Source organism: Camelus bactrianus, chromosome 11, assembly GCF_048773025.1.
Source record: "Camelus bactrianus isolate YW-2024 breed Bactrian camel chromosome 11, ASM4877302v1, whole genome shotgun sequence".
NCBI classification, from domain to species: domain Eukaryota; kingdom Metazoa; phylum Chordata; class Mammalia; order Artiodactyla; family Camelidae; genus Camelus; species Camelus bactrianus.
Window position 1 is genome coordinate 57,083,266 of NC_133549.1, and position 24,448 is coordinate 57,107,713.

The 24,448-nt window shown below is 32.5% G+C and overlaps 1 protein-coding gene across 3 annotated transcripts in view; it reads right to left on the minus strand.

Annotated features, from left to right (window-relative positions):
* Positions 1-2,523: 2,523 nt before the first annotated feature.
* IPMK (inositol polyphosphate multikinase) overlaps positions 2,524-24,448 on the minus strand; it is a 37,076-nt gene continuing 15,151 nt past the window's right edge. For 2 of the 3 annotated variants that reach the window (XM_010957962.3, XM_074374034.1), the window contains exons 3-6: positions 22,687-22,783; positions 17,712-17,884; positions 9,452-9,533; positions 2,524-7,799 (exon numbers count right to left, since the gene is read on the minus strand). In XM_010957962.3, coding sequence (XP_010956264.2) covers positions 7,177-7,799; positions 9,452-9,533; positions 17,712-17,884; positions 22,687-22,783 — 975 coding nt within the window. In that variant the 3' untranslated portion in view covers positions 2,524-7,176. The remainder of the gene's footprint in view (positions 7,800-9,451; positions 9,534-17,711; positions 17,885-22,686; positions 22,784-24,448) is intronic. The other variant, XM_074374035.1, reaches the window with a different exon arrangement.

Below are 24,448 nucleotides of genomic sequence, written 5' to 3' on the forward strand. Positions count from 1 at the left end.
CAGAATGGCCATCATTAAAAAGTCCACAAATGATACATGCTGGAGAGGGTGTGGAGAAAAGGGAACCCTTCTCCACTGTTGATGGGAATGTAATTTGGTATAGCCACTATGGAAAACAGTATGGGGTTTCCCTAAAAAACTAAGCAGAATTACCATTTAGAGTACCACTCTACCCAGTAGAGTGGGATCCAGCAATCCCACTCCTGGGCATGTATCTAGAGGAAACTCTAATTTGAAAAGATACATGTACCCCAATGTTCTTAGCAGCACAATTTACAATAGCCAAGACATGGAAGCAACTGATGAGATCAAATGTTCATTGACATGTGATTAGATAAAGAAGTTGTGGTATATATGTACAATGGAATATTACTCAGCCATAAAAAAGAATGGAATGCCATTTACAGCAATGTAGATGGACCAAAGGATTATCACACTAAGTGAAGTTAGAGAAATATTGTATGATATCACTTATATATGAAACCAAAAAAAGGTACAAATGAACTTATTTACAAAACAGAAATAGACTTACAGACATAGAAAACAAAATTACAAAAAAAAAAAGAGAAAACTTACGGTTACTGAAGGAGAAGGGGGTGGGGGAGGGATAAATCATGAGTTTGGGCTTAGCAGACACAAACTATATATGATATAAATAATATATGACATAAATAACAAGATCTTACTGTACAGCACAGGGAACTATATTCAATAACTTGTAATAACCCATAATGAAAAAGAATATATGTATAACTGAATCACTATGCTGTATCCAAGAAATTAACACATTGTAAATCAACTATACTTGAATTAAAAAAAAGAGACACACAGATTTGACATAAAATACTTCAGATTATCCAAACCAATTGTATCATGTCATTTATGCCTAACGTATCTCTAGAATGTTAGACAGCAAGTACAATGTAATTAACAAGTACATGCAGAATGTTTCCTTCAATTGGTAAAGTAGTCAACATTTCCTCACAAAGAATAGGAAATGGTAAGTCTATCATTACAAGATTTTCAAGACCTGTTGCAAAAGGAATGTTTAGTGGTCTAACATAGCTAACGAACTTTTCTTCCAACTGAGATTGAGTATTACCTTGAACCATTGCTGGCTGAATTTTCTCACATTCTAAACCCATTTCTTTCTTTGAAGAAAGTTCTTTCTCAGCACTCTTTCCTGACTTTCAAACAGCTCCATTCCTTGGATCAAAGTAATCCAAGTTCCACTACACACTCTATTCCCCCAAAATCATTTTGAAAATCTAATTAAAGTGTAGTCCATGGACCAGGAGCACCACAGATCTCTGTTAAGCCTGCTGAATCAGAATCTGCATTTTAAACAAAAACCCCAAGTGATTACTTTCGCTTAATTACACTACTATTATTTTCACTTTTTATTATCTGTTTTTATTTAGTTACTATTAACTTTTATTTAATTAACCATAACTTGTGGACTATGGCAGTGGGCTTCCCTGTTATTTCCAGCAGTTAGGCAATCTTTTTTTTTTTCTAAGGCAGCCAGTCTTAAAAAGAGAAGAAACTAAGTTGACCCTTGACCGTTGACCAACATAGGTTTGCATTCAGTGGGTCCACTTATACCCAGTGTTGTTTTTTGATAAATATACAGAAGGCCTTCTGTATCCACAGATTTGAAACTCGTGGATATGAAGGGTTGACTGTACTAGCCACTTTAAATGAGGGACTTGAGCATCAATGGATTTTGGTGTAAGTGGGGTCTCCTGGAACCAATCCTCCATAGATACCGAGGGAGGAGTGTACTTCATGAGTATTGCTCCTTCTCCCAGTGCACACAGCAGGCAAAAAAGAGGAAATATGACCATCAGGAGCCTTGACTCACAATTACTATGAAGCTCTGAATCATTCACCCACTTGCATATTATCAGAACTGATTCCCTCTCCAGCCCTGCTGGATATTGATAAACATCAGTCATAGTCCCAATAACATTTTCCACACATTTACCTATTTTTTCTTCTACCAGACATTACATATCTCAGAGACAGGTACTAGATCTCTTATTCAACTTTTCAGAATCTCCAAAGCTAAATACAGTGCCTGATAAGGGGTAGGTATTGGACAGTGCCCTCTCTTTTAATTAAAGAATGAAAAAACAAAACAAAACCTTGGTCACTAAAATGAGTAACTGATTCATGAAATCTCCAATACATGCAAGAATATCTTACCTACTTCTGAAGTTTTTAATTATAGTACACATTTTCAGAGCCAAGAGAATTTGTTTCTTCTATAGTCTACTTCTCCTAGTAGGCTGATTCCAAAGATTTTAGTCCATATGACAGAAAAATTAATATTCATACAAAAGTTTACATACTTTCTCATTTCCAATGCATGTTTCTTTCTATTAATATCCTGTCTTAATCATCTTTGAATCTCTGATTCCTATAGTTTCTGGTACATAACAGGTAGTCAAATATTTGAATGAGTAAGTTATTTTTAAGCTACCATGAGTTTGTTAGCATATTACAATTAATGAAAAAAGCTCCAATGCAAAACATTTTAATGGGTTGTCAAATATACAGTTATTAGAATTATCTAAATATCACTTATATAAAAATTGGTATATCACATTGGATGATTCTATAAAATAAGAACACAAATCACACATTGACAACAACCCCTGCAGTCCTACAACACCCCCCCCATCAATAGTACAAATTACAAATACATTGAAAAAAAAAAAAGACATTGTTTAGACATTTAAACCAAAGGAACATTGACTAAATACATTCATTCATCAAGTACAATAAATTTAGCATAGTCACTAACAACACAATTAGGTGCAATTTCACATGCTTTCATTTATCTTCCAGTTCAGCTCCCATAGTAAAGTGTCTTTGTGCACACGCCGTTTTCATTTATATGCAGGTGCATCATACGTCATACTTAAGACTATTTCACTTCATAATCAAACGTGTTAATATATATTGTAAGTGAACACCAAGCCAAAATTTAACCCCGATGATGACAAATTTTAACAGTTAAAATACTTTAAAGTATATTCTAATTTGTCTAATTGCATGAATATTATTTCCTCTTACTAGACACTATCAAAATAAGTAGTAAGAATTTAAATATTAACTTCGAAGGAATGGAGACTCCAACCTTCCTAAAATATTAACAAGCATTTTAAGTAACAATACAATCATTCTGTAAATCAAAAAGTAATTTCATATTCATTGCCAAATTTAAAATACCAGTGATTTGAAAGTAAGTTTCAGGCCTAAAATAGTTCTACTAAATTGCAAAGTACAATTTTTAAATGTGCAGTAATTTGCTGATGAACATGTAATGGAATGTTTTTCACAGTAATGTTATGTTAAAACACTACTCTAAATGAACGGTCTAAGTAAACGTACCTTTACCAGCAAGAAAAGTGAAAAATTAAGGCCTTTTAATGCTATCTGTAACTACTACCTGAACTCAAATTTCAAACAGAGGTTACAATGCTGCAAAGTACTATTTTAACCTCTTAAACACATTGTTAGTTGCTTCACCTCAACTCAATTATTACTTTATCTTTACACAAACTTGAATGCTCGTTAACTTTATCTTTCAATGAACATTTCTCCATATTTTAATTAAGCCCCCAACCCACTCCATCTAGAGAGAATGCTGGAAATGTTTGGGCCTTTGTCTGATAGGTTCACAACTATATATTCAGGGACTAAAAATGCTTTGCATATTTATATTTTTGAATGAATTAAGAAGCCTGGCCTCCAGAGGCAACATTACTTGTTTCCTAAAGCATTAATAGACAATTACTACCTCTTCACATGACAGAATGACCTTTTTTTCTTTTTTTTTAAATTGAAGTCTAGACTATGAAAACATTACAGGATGTAATGGAAGGATAACCAAGGCTACAAATGTATCAAATAAAGGTTAAAGGCACTGGATAAGGAAGATTATTACAAAGCACTGTAAACAATTCTTAAAGCAAATCAAGTTTTAACGTAACAAATGCCAAACTACTAAGAACAAATGGCACTAAAATGATGACAATGCTTTAAAATAGTGAACAAAATTTCTGTAATTTCACAAAAAAAAATTCTTTCACTGTTTCATCATTTTCTCTTATCCTACATTTTAAAAAATATTCCAAATCGTAGAAAACAAACACATTTTCAGTTGCATGAAACAAGAAAGCTGCAACTGAAATATCTCTGAAAATTAGTTCTATGTTCTTAAGTTACATTATAAATTTGACATATAGACAGCATAGAGATATGAAGAACATCATCTTGGAAATCATAAAATAGTAAATTGTACTCAACCAAAATAAGGGGAAAACTTCTCATTCAGGTGAACACAGTCTAAAGCCCCACAATAGCAAACTGTAGTGTAAAGAAGTGTAGTGAGCACAATCTTTCCAGATACGTTAACAAAGAATAACGAATACTGAGCTGAAAACACCGCACACTCCATGTTAGTCATTTAATATACACACTTTCACAATTGTTTCTTGAAAAACTATTTAGATAAAATATTTAGCATTTATCATCAATTTTTAATTTATTTGAATCTACGCAACTTCCATCCATATTAAAATATCAATTAATGTAAATACTTTACTATAAAACTGTTACACAATTTAAATTTTTATTAGAGAAATGTATTATTCACTATCCACAGTTTCTTAGTCCTTTTCATGAGTGCATTCCGTGAGAAACACACTAAAATCATTATTTATGTTTGCTGGGGCCGGAGGTGGGGGGAATTATGATAATCCTATTAACCCAAACAATATCCTTATTATTTCTTAACCATTTACATGCTTACATATGCTTGGTGAATAGTGATCATTTGTCCCCACAGTGGTAAATTTCAGCATAATGTTAAATAACTGGACTAGACAGTAGAATGGTCACATGTGAACAACATGGACACCTGCTCTGTTACATGTAAGCTTACTTACAAAGCAACATAAAGTGGGCACTGGATAAGAGTGATAAAATGTAAACAAATAGAATTAAATGTTAATCCCTTCCCTGAAAAACAAAAGATAAAATCGCTTCTTGTTTTATTAAAAAACATCATCTATTGTATCAAAAAAGTAAGACACTGATTTTACAAAGCTGTACTTCCAAATATGGATAAAGAAAATCTGGAACAATTGATTCACCCTTTATTGAGCTACAATGTGCAAAAAAATTTGACAATACTTAAATTTGTTAAATTCATTGTATATATTATATAGGCTGATACCATCCCACACCAAAAAAGCCTTGTTTTGTTATGATTCAAAATAGTATTTAATTATCTGAGCTTAAGATCTATTTAAGCACTATCCAAATAACAACAACAACAAAAGTCTACATTGGAGGAGAAAAAAAGTAAAACTAAAAAATTTCTCACTATTAACTGTGACTTGAAATTCATCCCCACAAAAAAAAGCTACAGCCAATACCCATTTAGGCAGTACAGAAAATATAAAGTCCCTATGAAAGATACCTGCACTGAGTCTAAATTAAAAATGAAAAATAATCAAATTTTGCCATAACAAATGCATATGAATTTTAAATGTATTCAGGTTTAATAAATTTACTAAGCATGGAATTCATAGAGTACTTGGTACTTCTTTGCGCTCAGCTATTTGCAAAGTACACTCAGAGAGGGCTGGGAAGGTGAGATAACCATAAAATTGTGATATTTTCCTTCATATAAAAAAAAAAACGGTGCTTGAATTAAAAAGTTTACTTTGTAATTCTAGGGGGGAAAGTCTAATAGTTCACAGCTCTAAAACATTTTCCAGGAATATGGCAAAAATGTTAACTACTTATTAGACCTTTCATTAGTGAATCAAAGTACAAGTAATGAAAATATAAACATTTAACATATTTGCACATTTAATTTCAAAGTTTTAAATGTTTTCAATAACATGTAAGTAGTTAATTTTTAAAAGGTGGTGGATGCAAAACAGAGATAATACAAATCTTGTATTTCCAAGAAAAATAGCACTGCCCATCCCAACTCTGTGAAATTAAATTATAATTTCTGTCTTGAATATGATATAAAACTGTTTTGAGCAAGAATGAAACAGAAGCATAAATTTAGGTATCACCAAACTCTACACATTGCACTAATTTACATACAGTAATTTTGGGAACACAATACTGGGTGTCGTCCTTCACTACTTATTAGAATTTTGAGAAACAGTTTTTAGCAACATATATTCATACCCCTGTTTAACTAAACTGGGAAGTATAAATACATGAATTGTAGAAGAAAAAATTCTTAAGAGTTATTTAAAGGGAAAATAAAGTTATTTAAAGGGAAAACCATCCACCTTTTTGAAGCTGCAAATTAGAGTAAAAAGTATTACATGGTTTATACTTGTCACAATGTATATTTCAAGTTTATATATTTCAATTTTCCCATAAATGAAATTTTAAAAGAAAAACATCTTGTCCCTTGCAAATAGCTTCTCTCTTTTCCTGACTCTGACAAGAATGATTATTAGTGCGCTTAATTTCAAGACTTTTGTTGTTGTTGTCCATTTCAATTATCTTTTTCATAGCATGTGATAATTTGAAATTTGTATATAAATGGAAATTAAAGACAAAATCTGCTTTTGGAATGCAGTAATTCTAAATCATTTTACTAAAAAGCACCTTTTGATACACTGGTCTGAACTACAAAACTTAAACAGTACTTATTTCTGTAGAATTTTCTCCAGTTTTACTAACTTCATACACAGCAATACTAAGGATATCAACCTGTGCTTTCCAGATTTTTGAAAATGTTCTAATAATGTAATGAGTTTAGATATGGCTCATTGTCAAGGTTGGGTGGACAGAGATTTCATGATGAACTGGCTACAGAAAGCTTAACTAAACTCGTAATGACTGAATAATGGTTTGCATTTTGCTGGAGCCATTTTTTAAGCCACGTACCACCACATTCCCTGCTTAACATTCCTAAGTTTTTTCATTCTTCATAGTCTTCTAATGAACAAATAATTAGTTTTCCTGAGTAAGAGTATAAAAAAGTTAATCCCTCTACCAGAAGTATAAAGACAAATAAAATGTAGACTCAAAATACAAATTTTTTACATAGCATTATAAGTGCAGAGATATTAACCGCTGCTCTTCATTGTGATTGCCCCACCCCTTAAAAAGACAGCATCAAAGGACTCAATTATCTAAAATACTTTGCAGCACAGTAATTAAGTGCTTCAGCCCATAAACATATCCCTCATCTACTGTGTTGCTAGGGAACACGTGAGCAAAGTCTATCATTCGCACTTCTACTTCTGCAATCTCTTGGCAACCAGTGGGAAGATGGTAGAAAACTTTTTCCAGTTGGGAAAGTACATTTCCGTTTAAATGTTCCTGTGACATGCTTTTCCACCCATTGTCTTGCTCTATATTTTCAACTTTCAGCGAAGACTGACTGTGATGCTTTTTTGAATACATTTTTCTGTGACGAGCATACATTTTGGACAAGCTTTTGCCCACTGAAGCCTCTATTTTTCCATTTGCTGTGGAACTTAACACGTGAAAGTTATTATTGTACTCCAGTACATCTGTGTCTGAGAGTTGTCTTTTGGACAAAAACTTTTCTGCCAAAGTTCTGTCATTCGATTTTGTAATAGTTGGCGGAGATGAACCTTCATAAACAAACAGTAATGAACTTGCATAAAAGTTAAGCTGCTTCTGGCTTTCAAACCACTGTAAAATATTCTCAATCTTCTGAATACTGGCAGCAATAGCATCTTTTCTTAAGCCGAATCCATTATGAAAAAAACGGGAGACTCCTATAAAAAGGAAAATAATTATGATTATAATGAAATTTAAAAATAGCTATTACTTGGGAAGTAATCTCATCTTAGACAATACAATTCTTCAGTTTTCTCCATCAGCCCTTGTAATTAAGGGAACAGGTAAGAATTCTAATCAGACACAGAATCTCAGAGATCAACTTAATTTTTGGTGAAGACAGCCTTACTAGAAAACATGTAAATGACACATATGTAAAGTAAAATACCTTACTTAGACAAAAAATTTGTCACAGGGAGACTGCTAGTTTAGTTTTCTCTCTATATATTCTCTTAAAGAATAGGATTCCAATATTTGCTTCATTTGCTATTGTGGGGAAGTTTATAGTAAGAGTACTTGGTTTGTTAGAATCACATTCAAGAACTAATCTAGAACCTAGAGTCAAATCATAACCATTTTTAATAATGTCAACAGCTCATTTACCAAAATACCAAACCATAATTGTACTTTATTTTTTCTGTTCTTGATAACATTGATGATTAAATCAGTCTTTTGGCAAACATTCAGCTCGCTTTGGATATTAGCACTACTCCAAGTTGAGTATGTTATTCAAAATTGAGACTTTACATGTTTTAACCTATCAGAATAGGCATCCTTTAAAATTATGCATATTTTCTCATATCTGGGAATTGATGGGTATATATAATTTGATTTTTGCTGTTCTACTTTGGATCAGAAACTGCAAAAGATATATTCAGATTAGTTTGTGAAATATTTTACTAAAAAGCCAATCTGAATATTATCTTGCTAGTAGTTAACTATACAAAGGCAAATATTAATGGTCAAGAGCACACTGTGGATGCTTATTTTGTATACATAAAATAAAAATTCTTCAAACTAATTACACTACTAATAAGCTCTTTCCCATTTTGGATAGAGATAAAAATAAACTTTAATATTATTTCTGATAATTCACGATATCACTGCTTTTATAATATCTTGGCCATATATATTTTAAAAGCATATATGTTAACAGACTTTACTTAAACTACCTTTAATGCCAGTTTATTTACTCTTTATGTAGTCCTAGAAGCTTATAAGCTCAACTTATAATACAGCTCAACTATACATGGAAAATCTTAGTAAAAGTACATTACATGCTACAACACACATTTTAAAGTCTCTTATGTAACAAGCAGTTTCAAAATACTATGATTTGAAACATAACCTCTAGTTCCAGGACTTGGACTAGATGGTTGGTTCACAGACAGTCATTATTTTTAAGTATACTAATAAATAAGAAATTAACTTAAATATGAAAGAGGGTCATTCATGGACCCAACTTTGGTATATTATGAACCAGGGATTATGATTACTCCAATTCTGTGAATCTAAGATTTGTTTGTTTGTTTTATTTTAATTTTAAAAATTTGGTGGGGGGAGGTAATTAGGCTTATTTATTTATTCATTTTAATGGAGGGGCTGGGGATTGAACCCAAGAACTCATGGATGCTAAGCATGTGCTCTACCACTAAGCTATACCCTCCCCCACTTAAGGTTCATTTTTAAAACAAGTTTATATATTGTCAATTGAATCATTATACCAAAGGAGAATTAAAACTGAAATCACTATAGATTTTGATAACTACGTAGTAATAAAAGCATTGAAATATGGTTTTTCAATCCTTACCATCCTTTAGAGTTTCTTTCGTTAAGCTTCTTCCATAGTGCTGGTTTTGTGTCTCATAGCTATCAGAATGAACATGATAAACCTGTTAGAAAAAGCACTGAATATTAAAAACTAACACTCCTTGACCATGTGGGGTTTATTCCAGCAATACAAAGATGGTTAAAGATGGGAAGATCTACTCATATAATTTATTCTAATGGATTTCAGATGAAAAAAAATTGTATTGTCGTATTAACGGATGCTGAAAAGGTATTTAGGAAATTTACATTCACTATTGATGAAAACTCTTTAAAAGGATAGATAAGTATTTCCAACACATAAAAATTATCTATCTCAATCCACCAAAAGTGAGCCTCAAGTTTAAAGTAGAAATAAAGAAGCATGTGTCCTAAAATACAAGAAATTTCCACAAAAAGTATTCTACCACAATGTCTTTTTTTATCATTATTATCTAACACTGTTCTGGAGTTCCTAGCAAATGGAAATAGACAAAAGAAAGAAATAAGAGGTATAATAATTTGGAAAGGAAGAGATAAAAATTATTACTCTGAACTGAATTACTATGCTGTACACCAGAAACTAATACAACACTGTAAATCAAAAGAAAGAAAGAAAGAAAGAAAGAAAGAAAGAAAAGAAAGAAAGAAAGAAAGAAAGAAAGAAAGAAAGAAAGGAAGGAAGGAAGGAAGGAAGGAAGGAAGGAAGGAAGGAAGGAAGGAAGGAAGGAAGGACGAACGAACGAACAATAACAAAAAGTACTACTTTGTAGATAACAGTTGTATACTGGATAATCAACTTAAACACGAACATATGGAGACTGAGTACAAGTTAGTAAACAGAAAATAAGCTTTCACATATATAATAATTAGCTAAAAAAGTAAGACCCCATTTACAAATCCAACAAAAAAAGAAAACACAGGAATAAACTTAAAAAGTCTAAGATCTATAAAAAGATATCTTTAAAGCATTCTTAAGACATACACAAACACATACCCATATTCTCAGAGAGGAAGATTCAACATCATGAAAGATAATTTAATTAATCTAGAAGTAAAATGAGATTATAATAACTCCAACAATTATTTTAATCATATAAGCTAATTCTAAAGTTCATATAGAAAAATAGCTAGGAAAAATCCAAATAAGATTAGCAAGAAGGGACAAACCTTGCCATCCTACCAAATATCAAAATGTATTTTATTTTCTTCCAACTTTATTGAGGAATAAATGACAAGTATAACTGTATATATTTAAAGTATACAATGTGCTTACTTGGTATACATACACATTATAGAATAATTACTAAGATCGAGATAATAAACACATGCATCACCTCACACACTCAATTTAATTTTTGGTGTGTGTGTTTGTATGTGTGTATGGTAAGAATGCTTAAAATCTACTCTCAGCCAATTTGAAGTATACAATATTGTATTATTAACTATAGTCACCATGCTGTACATTAGCTCCTTAGAACTTATTCATCTTATAACTAGAAGTTTGTACCCGCTAACCTACATCTCTCCACTTCTCCCTCCCCAAAGTCCATGGAAACCCCCATTCTATTCTGTTTCTATGAAATTAGCTTTGTTTTTTGTTTTATTTTTTTGATTCCACATATAAGTGATACCACACAGTATTTTCCTTTGTCTGGCTTATTGCATTTAGCAAAATGCCCTCTGGTTTCATCCATGTTTTTGCAAAGGGCAGGATTTCCTTCTTTTTCGAGCCTGAATAATATTCCATCATGTGGCTAAAGAGCTACATCTTTATCCATGCATCTATAGACAAACACTTAGGTTGTTTCCATATCTTAGCTATTGAGAATAATTCTTCAATGAACATAGAAATGCAGATACCTCTAAAAGATAGTGATTCCATTAAAATATACTTTAGAATCAAACACATATGAGAAGTTTGTATGTGATAATGGTAGAAAAAGATGGATTACTATTAAATGGTATTAGTATGATTAAGTAACAATCTGGAAAACAAATAAGTTTTATTTATAACTTATTACCAGGCTAAATTCCAAATATATCACAGATCAAAAGGAACAAAACGAAATTATAAAAGTGCCTCCCCACAAAAGATGGAAGAATCCTTGAATAACTAATAAATAGGGAAGGTATTTCCAACTCAGAAATTTTCATCACACACAATGTTTTTTAAAATGTTCAGTGTTTCTGCCATGCAGAAATCAAAAGACAAACAAAGAAAAGGTGTCTGAAATTTATATGATGAACAAAGTGCATGTTTACTCTTCTGGGAAAATGAACAATGTATCTGAAGAGTTCACAGAAATCAAACAGCTCTCAAACATACCAGGAACAAAGCTTTCCCCTAAACTGTGGAAACCAAAAATGTGTCCAGACATTGCCAAATGTCTCCCCAGGGAACAAAACTGTCCCTGGTTCAAAATCACTGCTCTGTATCAGGCAGACTGCCAAAATCTACCACAGTTATAAATGCATGTAAGCTCAGCAAGTCCCCTCTAGGAACTTCCCTTAAGTCTACTAGCACACTGGTAGAATGAGGTAGGTCTTGAATAACTCATTTTTAACATTATTTGTAATAGCAGAAGACTGGAATCAATCAAAGGCTCCATCAAAGTGAGCTGGTTAAATTATAATACTGTGCCACTATGGAAAAATCTCCACGACACATTAAATAGAGAGAGGAAAAAAAAAAGCAAGATACAAAACTGTTCAACAAAGTAGGCTTTGCAGTAAAAACACATATATGCAGTATTTACTTGTATATGTTTAAAATATTTCTGGAAGGATAATATTGGGGAAAAAATAACTATAATATGATATACTATGTATGGAAGGTGACTTCTCACTCTATGTTTCTCTATTTTTTGGAATTTGAACCATACAACTACGTATCTCTTCAAATTTTAATCCAGTATTTTTAAGAAGTATTAAGAACAAATTGCTTTAGAAACTAATAGTTTATAACTTGTAGTCTGATATCACTATTACCATCTACCTCAAATGCTTCACTTTTTAAATAAAGTTCAAATACAACCAAGTTCTTACACACAGCCTATTTAAGACAATTTATCTTGAACAAAGTATTAGTATGAATGGAAGAAAGCATTTTATAAATACCAAAATTACATCTGACTACAGGAAAAACTATTTTGTAAGAACAGTTAAGCCTATCCAAAATGTGTTTTAAAAAAAAAAGCCATGTTCTCTATACACAGAAGGAATATGTTTGAAAGAGGACTTTAAAGGGATAGAGGTATAAACTAACGCTATGTGGCAATCATATTGCAATGTATGAATGTATCAAATCAACATTTACAACTAAAATTTCCACAATGTGATATGTCATTTATGTTACAATATAAAAGGATGAAATTGAAAAAATGAATAATCAATAAATTAAATACAAAAAATAAATTAGAAGAATTGTCAAATACCTAGTCATGTAAATCACTAACTAGAAAATGTACCAGAAAAATAAGATTCTCAAAATTGTCACCATTCTATTATTCAGGTGTGTATTATCTGAGCTAAATTAAATTCCACATATGAAAAATCTAAATTTCACATATAGACTAAAGCTGAGTAATTTCAGTGGGACTCTATTGATATTCCCTCTTCCTCTACTTAACTTTACTAGTTAAAGCTGGACTAGAAAGACATCTGGGGATTTCTTTCATCTCTATCCAATGCCCAGTCATGGTCAGTTGAAAAGATAATTGTAAATCAAAAGTTAGAGTACCACCTTGAAAATATCTAAATAGGTAGCAAAAGAAGGTACTTAATTTTTTTTTTCTTTTAATGGAGAGGAAAGCTGGGAGATATAAGTAGGAGGACAATGACAAGCAAAAAAAAAGCTCCTAGCACTTTCTGGATCATATTTCACCATATGAGTTTCTTATTTTACATGAACTCACGTCAGGAGCAAACTAATTCACGTATCTTTAGCAAAACACATTTCCTACTAAATCAACTCCTATTAATGGGGAAGAGAAATCTGAAAGGTTACTGTTACCCACTATTATAAAGAGAAAAAGACATACAAAGAAAGAGTCTCATTTTTAGACAATTTGATCAATAAAGACCAAAAAAGAAGAATCTTTCCCCCCAGTAATTATGAATCAGTGATTAAGAAACATCAGTTCTTTCCTAAGGGTAAGTATTTCTTTGTCAAAAATTTAAGTTTTTGCCAAAAATATACTGGAACATCTAAATCTTGAACTACATATTCTAAAAAAAATTCAGGTAAATTTCTACAAAATGTATTTCAATTACTTGTGGTTAATAAATGTAATAAATCTCTATAGTTTCACAGGACATGTTTTCAGAATCAATAGGAAACTGGAAAATTAAACAGCCATGTACACAACAGTTAACTCATAAGGATGCCACTTCCAAAAGGCAGTCATTCCCAAAGTAAGCTGGTGATAACTAACTTCTCTCAAGGCTAATAGTTTAAGCTAATGTACACCCCACCTACCTATATATAGTACACAATATCACCTTACATAAACTCCTATTTCACAATATGCTGTGCCTCTTCTTGGTTTTCTACCTATTATTTTCCCTGTTGCCAGTTCAAAATACCAACTTTTCTAAAGTCACTCTTATACCCCTCTCTCTCTTGACTCCCTTGCTCTTATAAGTCCTATTCTACTTCTATCTCTTTTGTAATACATTATCTCAATGAATTTTGTCATTAAACCGAAGTGAGTCCTATCATCTACACCATCTTGTGATCAAGGAAATAACAGTATAATTGCTAACACTCATTTAAAATTAAAAGAATTCCTCAATTAGCAAGTTCTTCTAACCCACCAAACCTCTTTTACTACTGGTTAAACATAACAAAAAATTTTAAAACTGATGTATTTGGTAAACTTTAGTCTATTCAGTGTTATCAAGGGGTTTTTTGTTTGTTTGCTTATGTCTTTAATTTTAAAGGCATGACTGCCTTGGAGGAAAATTTTTTTAATTTGGAACATCGATTCTAAAATTATTCAAGTTTATCTTTATTATTAGTTTATAAATCCACTGTGATTAAAAAGTACAATGAATTTACCAACTACTAAAGAAGTAACTATTTGAAAAAACATTAATTGTAACATAACTGCTATTAAAATTTAAGATATATCTCCCAATTTTAGTATTCTAGAATTGTAAAATTAAATCCTGACACTTTGTAGAAAATGACAGGCTCATCCTAAAATTTATGTGGGAGCTTAAGGGACCCAGAGGGGAGAGCACAGCTCAAAGTGAGGGGAGGGTGTAACTCAAAGCAGTAGAGCACATGCTTAGCATGCAAAAGATCCTGGGTTCAATCCCCAGCATCTCCTTTAAAAAAAAAAAAGTAAATAAAGCTAATTACCTCCCTGCCTCACCGAAAAAAAAAACCCTAAAAATAAACAAATTAAGGGACCCAGAATAGTCAAAACAATCTTGGAAAAGAAGAACAAAGTTGAAAGTCCAACAATTCCTGGTTTCAAAACTTATTCCAAAGCTACATTAATTAAGACAATGTGGTTCTGAGAACATATCTGCAAATCATGTATCTGGTAAGTGGTTAATACTGAAAATACATAAAGAACTCATACAATTTAATAGGAAAAATTTTTGATTCAAAAATGGGCAGAGGAACTTAATAAACATTTTTCTAAAGATGACATCCTAATGGCCAACAGAAACTTCAAAAGGTGCTCAGCATCACTAATCATCAGGAAAATGCAAATTAAAACCACAATGAGATATCACTTAGCATCTGTTAGAATGGCTATTATCAAGATATGGAAACAACCTAAGTGCACTCAATGACTGAGTGAATCAAGATGATGTGGTGCTTACAGGCATACCTCATTTTACTGCACTTCACAGTGAGATGGTACTATAAGGTTTCTCCCTCATAAAACTGGAGGTATGATGATGCCAATTACTGAGAGAGGGAATAAAAGAGACTTGCTGCTATTATTGTGGTTGTTACTTTGCAAGAGGGATGCATATCAGTTTTTTATATATTAGTCTAAGATGCCTTTAAGTTATCCAAGTAAAATGTCTAATCAGCTGTTAGCTATACAGATTAGGAGATAAAGAAATACCAGAGGCTGAAGATCTATCAGTGTAAGTGGAACTGAACCAATGAGAACAAAGGAAACTGCATAGGAAGAAACAGAGCAGAGAGGGAAGCAGCAGAACAGAACTAAGCGGAATACCTCAATATTTAAAGAATAAACAGAAATGAGCTGGCAGAGAAGACTGCAAAGTGCTCGCAGGAAAAAAACAGGAGAGGGTATAGTGTTGTGGACACAGAAAGAAATGTTTCAAGGAGGACCTAGTCAGGGTGAAAGGCTGCTTTTCAAAGTGAGGTAAGACAAGTAATGAAAATGCCATTTGGATTTGTGACATGGAGATGTCATTAGGGACCTTAGTGAGGAGCCAATCTGGTGGCATGATGGAGCCAAAGCCAGACAGGAAAGAGCTGAAGTATACTGAGTAGGAAGTAAGGCAAGAGAAATACACATAACTAGTTTGGTTGCAAAGGGGAAGCAAGTTAAATCCACTGCTGGAGAGCAGAGCAGGATAAAGTTCGGTTTTGATTTTTTTTTTTTTAATTGAGAGTGATGTGAACACATTTAAAACAAAAAGGAAAAGAGTAAAGAGAGACAGAAGTTGATGACAAGAGAATATGGCTCCTGAAGAGGTGGGAGGGAATGACATCCAGAGGACATACAGAAGGGCTGCCCTTAGACAGGAGGATGGAAAATTCCTCAACGTGACAGGAAGAAATAAAGAGGAAATGAAAGTACTTGTAGGTTAGCTATGTACATATCTGTTAGCAGGAAATTAAAGGAAATCCTGTAATATGGCTTATTTTTTTCTGAAGCAGAAGGCAAAGTTATCTGCTAAGAGGGAGAAGGAAAGTGGGAGGGTGAGAGATTTGAAAATAGTGAAGGTTTAAATAGTTGCATGGTCAGATTCCTGTGGGATACTTATTCCTTGTTTGTTTTAATTATTATTTAATTATTATTATTTAATTATTATTCCACTATCCTTTCCCCCTTTACTATAAACCCACATTTAATCGAGTTATCTGAAGTGAAATAACTGTATCAACAATTTCTCTGGTTTTATTTACAATCAGAATACCAAATTAACTGTGCTATTATAATTATCACATTAACAATTCATCTATAATGCTTCTATTAATTCTCTTGTTTAAAACTCAAAAGGAAGACTGTCTATCATCTTACATGATCAATCTCAAAACTATCCATATGCTTATATATAAACGATAATTTATTATACATACAAATTTTTACCTCCACACACCTATATAACGTTTAGAGGATTTTATTCCACATTTAACACGCCAATAACTGTGGCATATTGTTTGCGAAGATAGCCTCAACACCCTCTGCACACTGCCCTTTGTATTCTGACTTCCCTATTCCCACCATCAGAAGTGGAGTCTATTTCTCATCCCTATCAATATGGGCTGGCCCTGTGATATATTTTGTCCTACAAAATTCCATAGAAGTGACATAAAGCGACCTTCTAACCTAGATTTCAAGAGTCTGTGTAGCTCTCACTCTTATGTTCCTGGAATATAGCACAAAAAGAAACTCCACCTAGCCTCCTGGAAGATGAGAGACCACATGGAAAAAGGCCCAGCCGATAGTCAGTATCAACTCCCAGACAGGAGTGAGGGCATTTAGACCATCAAGCCCCCACTGAGCCATCAGAATGGTGCAGCCACAGGAGGGGCCCTAAATGACATCAGCAGAACTGTCCACCTGAGCCCAACTCAAACTGCCAATCCACAGAAACAAAAAACGGTTTTAAATCAGTCTGGAACAACGGCCTAATTTTTAATTTCTCTTTTCTGTTTTAAATACATAGAAAAGTTACTGAATATATAAACTTAGCACTTTTCTCATTGGAAATTCATAAATAATATCACATTCACTTATGCACGTAAACTTAAAACTTCTTTAAAACAAAATTACCAGAGTCAGAGTCTTGAGGTTCAGACATTCATTAATTATTTGTTCATCAAGTACTAAGTGTCGAATAATTGCAGCCACTGACCCTATGCTAGTGAACAGAAGAGCTAAAAATCTCTGCCTACAATGGAGAGTTATGGATAATCTAATTCAAAAATATATGTGACATCTATAATTTTCAAGGGAAGAACATACAAAGTGAGATGTGAAAAAAAATAAAATTAAAAAAAAGTGGAATGTGTGTATTATACTAATAATCACTCTTACCCTCATGCCAAGCACCAAGAACCCAATCTCTTCCATTAATGGATACTTGCTGACCTGTTGCTGAATCTTCTCAGATGAAGCAAAAGGATCATAGCTTTTTCGCCCTATCTTTACATCCATTATACAGGGCTTATTAAATTTATGGGTCACATCTTCCAGTTTTAGATATAAATCTGTTATTAAAGAAAATTCTTAATTAGTAATAGGAAAATATATTACTACTCAAGTGACTGTGAAGGGAAAACAAAAAAGAGGAAATCTTAAAACTGAGAAAAAAGTTAAAACAAATCCAGAGTCAACAATTATTACTACTGTATCTGAAGGAAAAAAAAAAAGACTGACCAACAAATTTCTAACAGGTGTAAATATAGAGAAACCCTTGCAGCAGGTGGAATAAATAACACTCAACCATAAGCAAAAGATATAAAATACAAGGTTTCCAAGGACATTAAAAAGGCAATGAGATTATTTTAAAAGCTGTTCCAGAATACAATACCCCTTTGAATATAATTTATGTCATCTATGTCTCAATAGATACCCTAGTATTTTAATAATTCTTAAAAATGTTCATTTAAAATTACTGCTAGGAGTAAATCCTTCCCACAAAGGACACAACAGGTATAGGCTAAGAAACATAAATCAACCTAAACTGTGACTGACAAACAGACATTCTAGTCTTCCAAGCCCTAAAGGAAAAACAAGTATCCTGCTTTTAAGAACACAAAAAAATTCTTTAAAAGCTTATTCATAAACATCTGTGGCATCCTGTTTACATCTTCCCTCAGAAAACGGTAAGAAATGGAGATTCAAGAAAAATTATAAACACGCTAGTTACCACACACTGTAGTGTAATGTTATCATACACTTGGTTTTAGCTTGAAAATAAGGATCCAGGTGCACTGAAGGGAACAAGTAAGAAAAGAAATTCTCCCCTACCCTCTCTTCCAGGGTGAATGAACCTCCCCAAAGTTCTGAATGAGATTGTAATTTTCAGTTATGAATGTAATAAAAAGCATTTCTCCTAAAAAAATTTCCTCAAAGACATAAGAGATTGTACCTCCTTTTTATCACAGTAATAAAGTTTTAGTCTTTTAAATAAATAAATAAAATTTAAATAAATACATTTACTTAAATAAACCTCATTCCTCAGTCAAAGGAAGCGGGTGTGTAGGGTGGGGGCAGGACTATACTTGTGTAGAACTAGGTGTAGTCAAGTGACAAAAAAGGAACCGCAGCCGAACCGCAGCTTCGGCAAACATGAAGGAGCATGCCACCTTTTAATGGTTCTCACAAACAGACTTATCTTCAACAGGGTAACAGAAAATAAACGGTCTGGACACAGACATGAAACTGCTGACACTGAAAGGTAATGAGACAAGTAGGAATATCTTGATCCAGAAATTGGAACCCACCCTCTTCTGTGCTGCAAAAGATAACCACAGGAGGGATGGGAAGATGGGGCAGGAAGCAGCACAGGACAGTCCCCTCAGATTCTCTCCTGCCACTTCCAAATACTGGGAGCAAGAGGGATGGAAACAGACCTGTCCCCTCCTCATAGCTGTAAAAAAAATTTCAGTAACAAGGCTTCTATTTCAAATATCAGAAAAGACTAATTAGATCCTATTATAGTAACTCATTAGCATTCACAAATTTATCATCATTAATTTCCATAATTCAAGAAACCCTAAAAGTCTTACTGAGGTGAGGCTATGTATAGGAGTATAAAGACAGTGAGTAAACCTAGCTATCACACCATCTATAGCTCACTGTAGGGTTATTATTTTCTACTTGCCAGTTTGGTAGTAATTAAAAACAAACAATAAACTGTCTTTTGTAATAAGGTTTAGATGACAGGAGTCAGAGTAGAGATTCTGCAAATCTGAATATAAAATCCCTACTTCCTCCTTCTCTCGGGAAGGGGAAAAATCCAAATGCAAACTCTCCTTACAGTAGTAGGAATACAATAAATGTTTGCTGAATTAATGAATGTTTGCCCTTCGTACTGCCCAGAGGGACTTTGGTTTGGCCTTCCTCACCCTGTAATAAATTGAGTCATTTCTTCAGTAAACAGGCCTTGAGTATCATTAGTTTTATTTGACATTTACTTTGACTAGCCAAATGTGTTTTTCTTTGCCTTACTTTTAGATTCTCAATATGTTTTATATGACTGGAGTTACCAAGTAACTGCTAAACTTTTGATTATTAGTCTTCAGTTAACAGGCCTTAAATTAAGGCCTACTGACAGTTGATTCAGTGTTTTCGTTCTCTGGCCTTAAACTTTTTTAAAAGTAAAAATTTGAGATTCTCATTTCTCTTTCTCTCTAACTTATTTTAAGAAAACATCAAAACTTACTCTACAGATGCAGAGTTTTAAGTTTTACAGAAAGAATACTGTATTACCTAGCTAGCAGCCTGCCACAATTACTTCGAATAAAGGAGATAAATAGGAAAATGAGGCATGATCTGAGCACTGAGATCTTTACTTTATTTTATAGTTTATTATCACTAGAAATAAATCTGAATACTAATTCTCTCTGTAAAATGCTACTAGCAAATTATTTCAGCAGAAGAGAGCTTAATTCAAAGTAGGTCAATCTTGAGATTTAGTAACTTAAATGATCAAAGCATTTTACTACAGGGGAGCCTCACTTATAAGGCAATGCCAGACTGGACAATAAAGGACACTTTTTCAGCTAAGCCCCTCTGGGTATAGAGTGGGGCTGTATTTTTCAATTTTTAGGTAAACAGAAAATATGTTTTAAAATTCATCCAAAAAATCTGACAGACTAAGAACAAGATAATGTTCTGTCTGGATAGTTTAGGGTCATTTTGACCAAGGCCAAGGAAACAAATCAAACTATATTAATATGATGTTTGGAAAATAATTATGATATGACTATTTGATATAATGTAATGTGCAAGTAAAGATAGATTTCTGAATATTAAAACTAAATAACTAGATTTACTTTCTTCTAATTCTGAAAAAGCTCTATTTAGGACAACAGATTCTGATGAAGCTGGTCTGCCAGAGATCCAAGGACTGGCATTTGTGAACCTCAGACCTAAGAAAGCTATTCTGTAAAACTTAGTCTTGGTATTTGTATAGTAAATAAAGAGGGTATCTATTTTTCAGAAATACATGGATCTCTTTATAAAAGGTCACACTGACTAGAAATATAGTTTAATTTAAAGGGCTATGGCCATAAGAGACAAATCTATTATTTACTTATTAATTATGGAATGTATATATTGAATTTCTATAGTTTCTTAATTTTTTGAGGTAAGAATCATGAAAATAACTACCAGGTATTCCAAAATACACCACTTCATGCTGTTATAAGTAGACTATTAAGTAACATTTCTCAGTGGCTATACCAATGACATGGTTAGCATGCTCAAAATATTTATATACTCCATGCTGTTGATGATAGTATATCTAAGATTATACAAGGTTATTATGAATGAAAAGCTTTTTTATTTTAAATTTATTTTCTATTTAAATATATATAATTAAATATAATTAACTTAAATATAAATTAAATTAAATACTAATGTTGCTTTCTAATACATTAAGCATAAAAAATTCTACTGCTAGAATATAGTCCTGATACTCTGAGGCAGAAAATTTCCCAGTATCAAAGGAGAAAGAATAAAATTATTTGAAATACTGTGGAAAAATTGAAAGACCTACAAGTAGCTAAACAGTAAAAATGAGACAAGGAAAGGAAAGACAAGGGAGAGGATATCTAGGTATCTGAAGGAAGATTTACTCCGACCCCTTAATGAATATTACTGATTACATAAATCATTAGAACACAGGCCCCAAGTGTCATCAACCTCTTTCCCACTGTATCTAGGTAATGGCCACCATCTTCATTTCTGAACCTCCCAAAAGGGAGAAAAGGCCTGGTGGTGAATCCTGCTCATCTTAAAAACCAAATGGAAAAACAGGAGGCCTTGCTTCTGTGTTTCACATCAATCATCAGCCATTTCTGAAAGCAACAGAAGCTGAAAGTAGAAGGAATTACAAATAGAGACACTGAGCCTTCAAATGTAAAGTAAAGGGGGAGGAAGGGAACAGCTTATTTCAGTCCATGCTTCCTGAAATTTGACTAGTAACTAGATTCAGAAACCTACCAATAAATTAGGCTGGAGATTACATTTGAGAGCTCTCAATTTGCTCAAACCTACTTGAAGATACACTTTTTTATTCCTCCAAGTAAATACCAATAAAAGGCTTCTGATGGTACACGTTCTAGGCATTTACATGCTTATAAACAAATAAAAGGAGATTTAAAATCTATACAACTAGCCCCAAATCTTAAAATAATTACAACAAATGTTTTATCTTAAAAAGAAAAGAAAAAAAACCCCACTGTTCATTCATGTTCTAAGTTTTGCTAATGGTGATTGCACAACTCTATGAATACACCAAAAACTACTGAATTGTATACTTTAAAAGGGTGAGTTTTACGATACATAAATTATATCTCAATAAAACTGTCATTAAGATTTAAAAGAAAAAATTCCCACTGGTCAGCACATTCTTATGTTTCTCTCAAGTTATAATAACTTGCTGAGCAAACTGGCTGTACTTTCTATACTTATTATTCTGGATTATAAGAAATAGACAAAGCTATGTAAAACTCTACCCTGAGCACATAAGAAAAGATGTCCAAATAAAAAGAGAGAGAGAGAAAAAAGGTCAAGAAATAATAAATTGTCATTAATTTATTACTATGTAAAGTACATGAATGCAAACCACAGTATTCTACTAACATTTAAGAAAATAATTGTTTTCATGATCCCATGTGCTAAAGATGTCAAAAGTATTAACTTTTCTTTAATGAAGAGAAACGGTAGAAAGACACATATATTCTGTTTTTATAATACTAGGCCTAACTTTATATAAAGCCTTCTAAAAAGCCCCTCTCATGAATTAAGACTAAAGGATGGATTTTAAGGAAAAGATTACCATTTGGAGCAGTGGGAGGTGACCAGGTGCCATAGTATTTTGGCAAATATTTTCGTAGCTCTAGAAGGACACCATCGGTACAATCAGCAGCATAAACCTGAAGCAAAGAGAAATACAACATATGCATGTTAATTTCTCATAATTCTTTATCATTACCCTACACATTTCTCAAAAAAAAACTGTTGAGTCTGGCATAAGTTTTAATTGGAAGTAAACTTGGGATAAGAAAAAAAAAAGATTACTGTGTGTCTCCAATGAAAAACTATGTATTGTTTAGAGTGCATTCTTCTTGGTTATCTAATTCTAGCCTTTCACTGTCCTTGAACTGTTTTACAACAAAGTAGTAGATAACTCTTAGCAAAAGCAAAAATATTCTTGTCTATAAACATGTAAATAAATTCTGGCCAGAGGAGGTTCAACTGATTTCCCTTCAATCCCAAAGAAGGGGAGATTTTAGTGTTCTTAGGTACACTCATTTCAACTTCCCTTTAAGCCATATAAATTTGTGCTTCTTTTGACTTCTCTTTTGAACCAGTTTTAACATTTGCCTAGTTCCCTCATTAAATGAGTTTAACAAAATCTTTACCACATATTTATTTTATACCTGTAAGGAAACTAATTTTACCTTAAAAGTATCCTTTAACTCAATGTGAGTCTAATTATTGCTCATTTAATTCTTTGATTTGTAAACAGTAATAATTCTAGAAAATACTAGAAATGTCCAGATATCCTGGAACTAGATTCTTAATTTTTTTTCCCAGGAGAGAAAGAAAATATTTTTTGTTTTAAAAAAACTTGCAAGACATCTTATCCCATTAACTCTTGCCAAATATGATCTACCTAATTATCCAAAATCATTTAAGTTTACTAGTGAAAATAGTTGTGAAATCTCAGTACTAGAATTCTAATTATATATGTCAAACCATATTCATGTCAAGTAGTTATATACAACATAATTCTACAGAATAAACTCAAGTATGACAGAAACTCACCAAATATCCATGGGATACACTGTGTTTCCCAGCTTCCCCTACTGAAATATGAGCAGAAGTGAAATCAATCACTTCTGGGCCAAGGTAACTGAGAGCAGGGTGCACTTTATCATCTCTCTGTTCCTGGCACAATGACAGCGAGGATGCAGAGTGTTCATAATGACTGAACAACAAGATGGAGGAACGAAGTATATCTCCATCTACTTACGTGAAGAAGTCCACGATGTATTTCTAAATGAAAAGGTAAAAGAACTGGAAGAGTAGAAAGGTAAACTTTCTCTTCTTCAAATATTTTTTTAAAGTAGTAAGACTGGTATTTACTCCAACATGCCAAACAAGATAACCTAAAAATTTTCTATCCAGAAATGCAGGATAAAATATAATAAATGTTTTCTAAACACACAGCATTTTACAAAATACTATGAAGGTAATAATGTAAAAATATAATCTATTTTTTACTATCACATTAACAAAGGAAAAATCAAGATGTTTAAGAAACTGAATCACTAGATAAAAAATATATCCCTTCCTAGGAAAAAAGGATGGAAATCAGGAAAGGAAGAAAGAAAAAAAGAGATAGAGACAAGACAATAGGTGGCTCTGATCAATTTATAGGTAAGTTCTAGCAAGCCTTTAAGAAAAAAAATCCTGATCTGATAAAAGTTCTTCTACAAAATAAAAAAAGAAATGCCTCTCAACTTATTTTATGAAGCTAAAAGAAATTTGGTGTCAAAACCAGACAAGGACAGTATGTGAAGAAAATAGTTCAA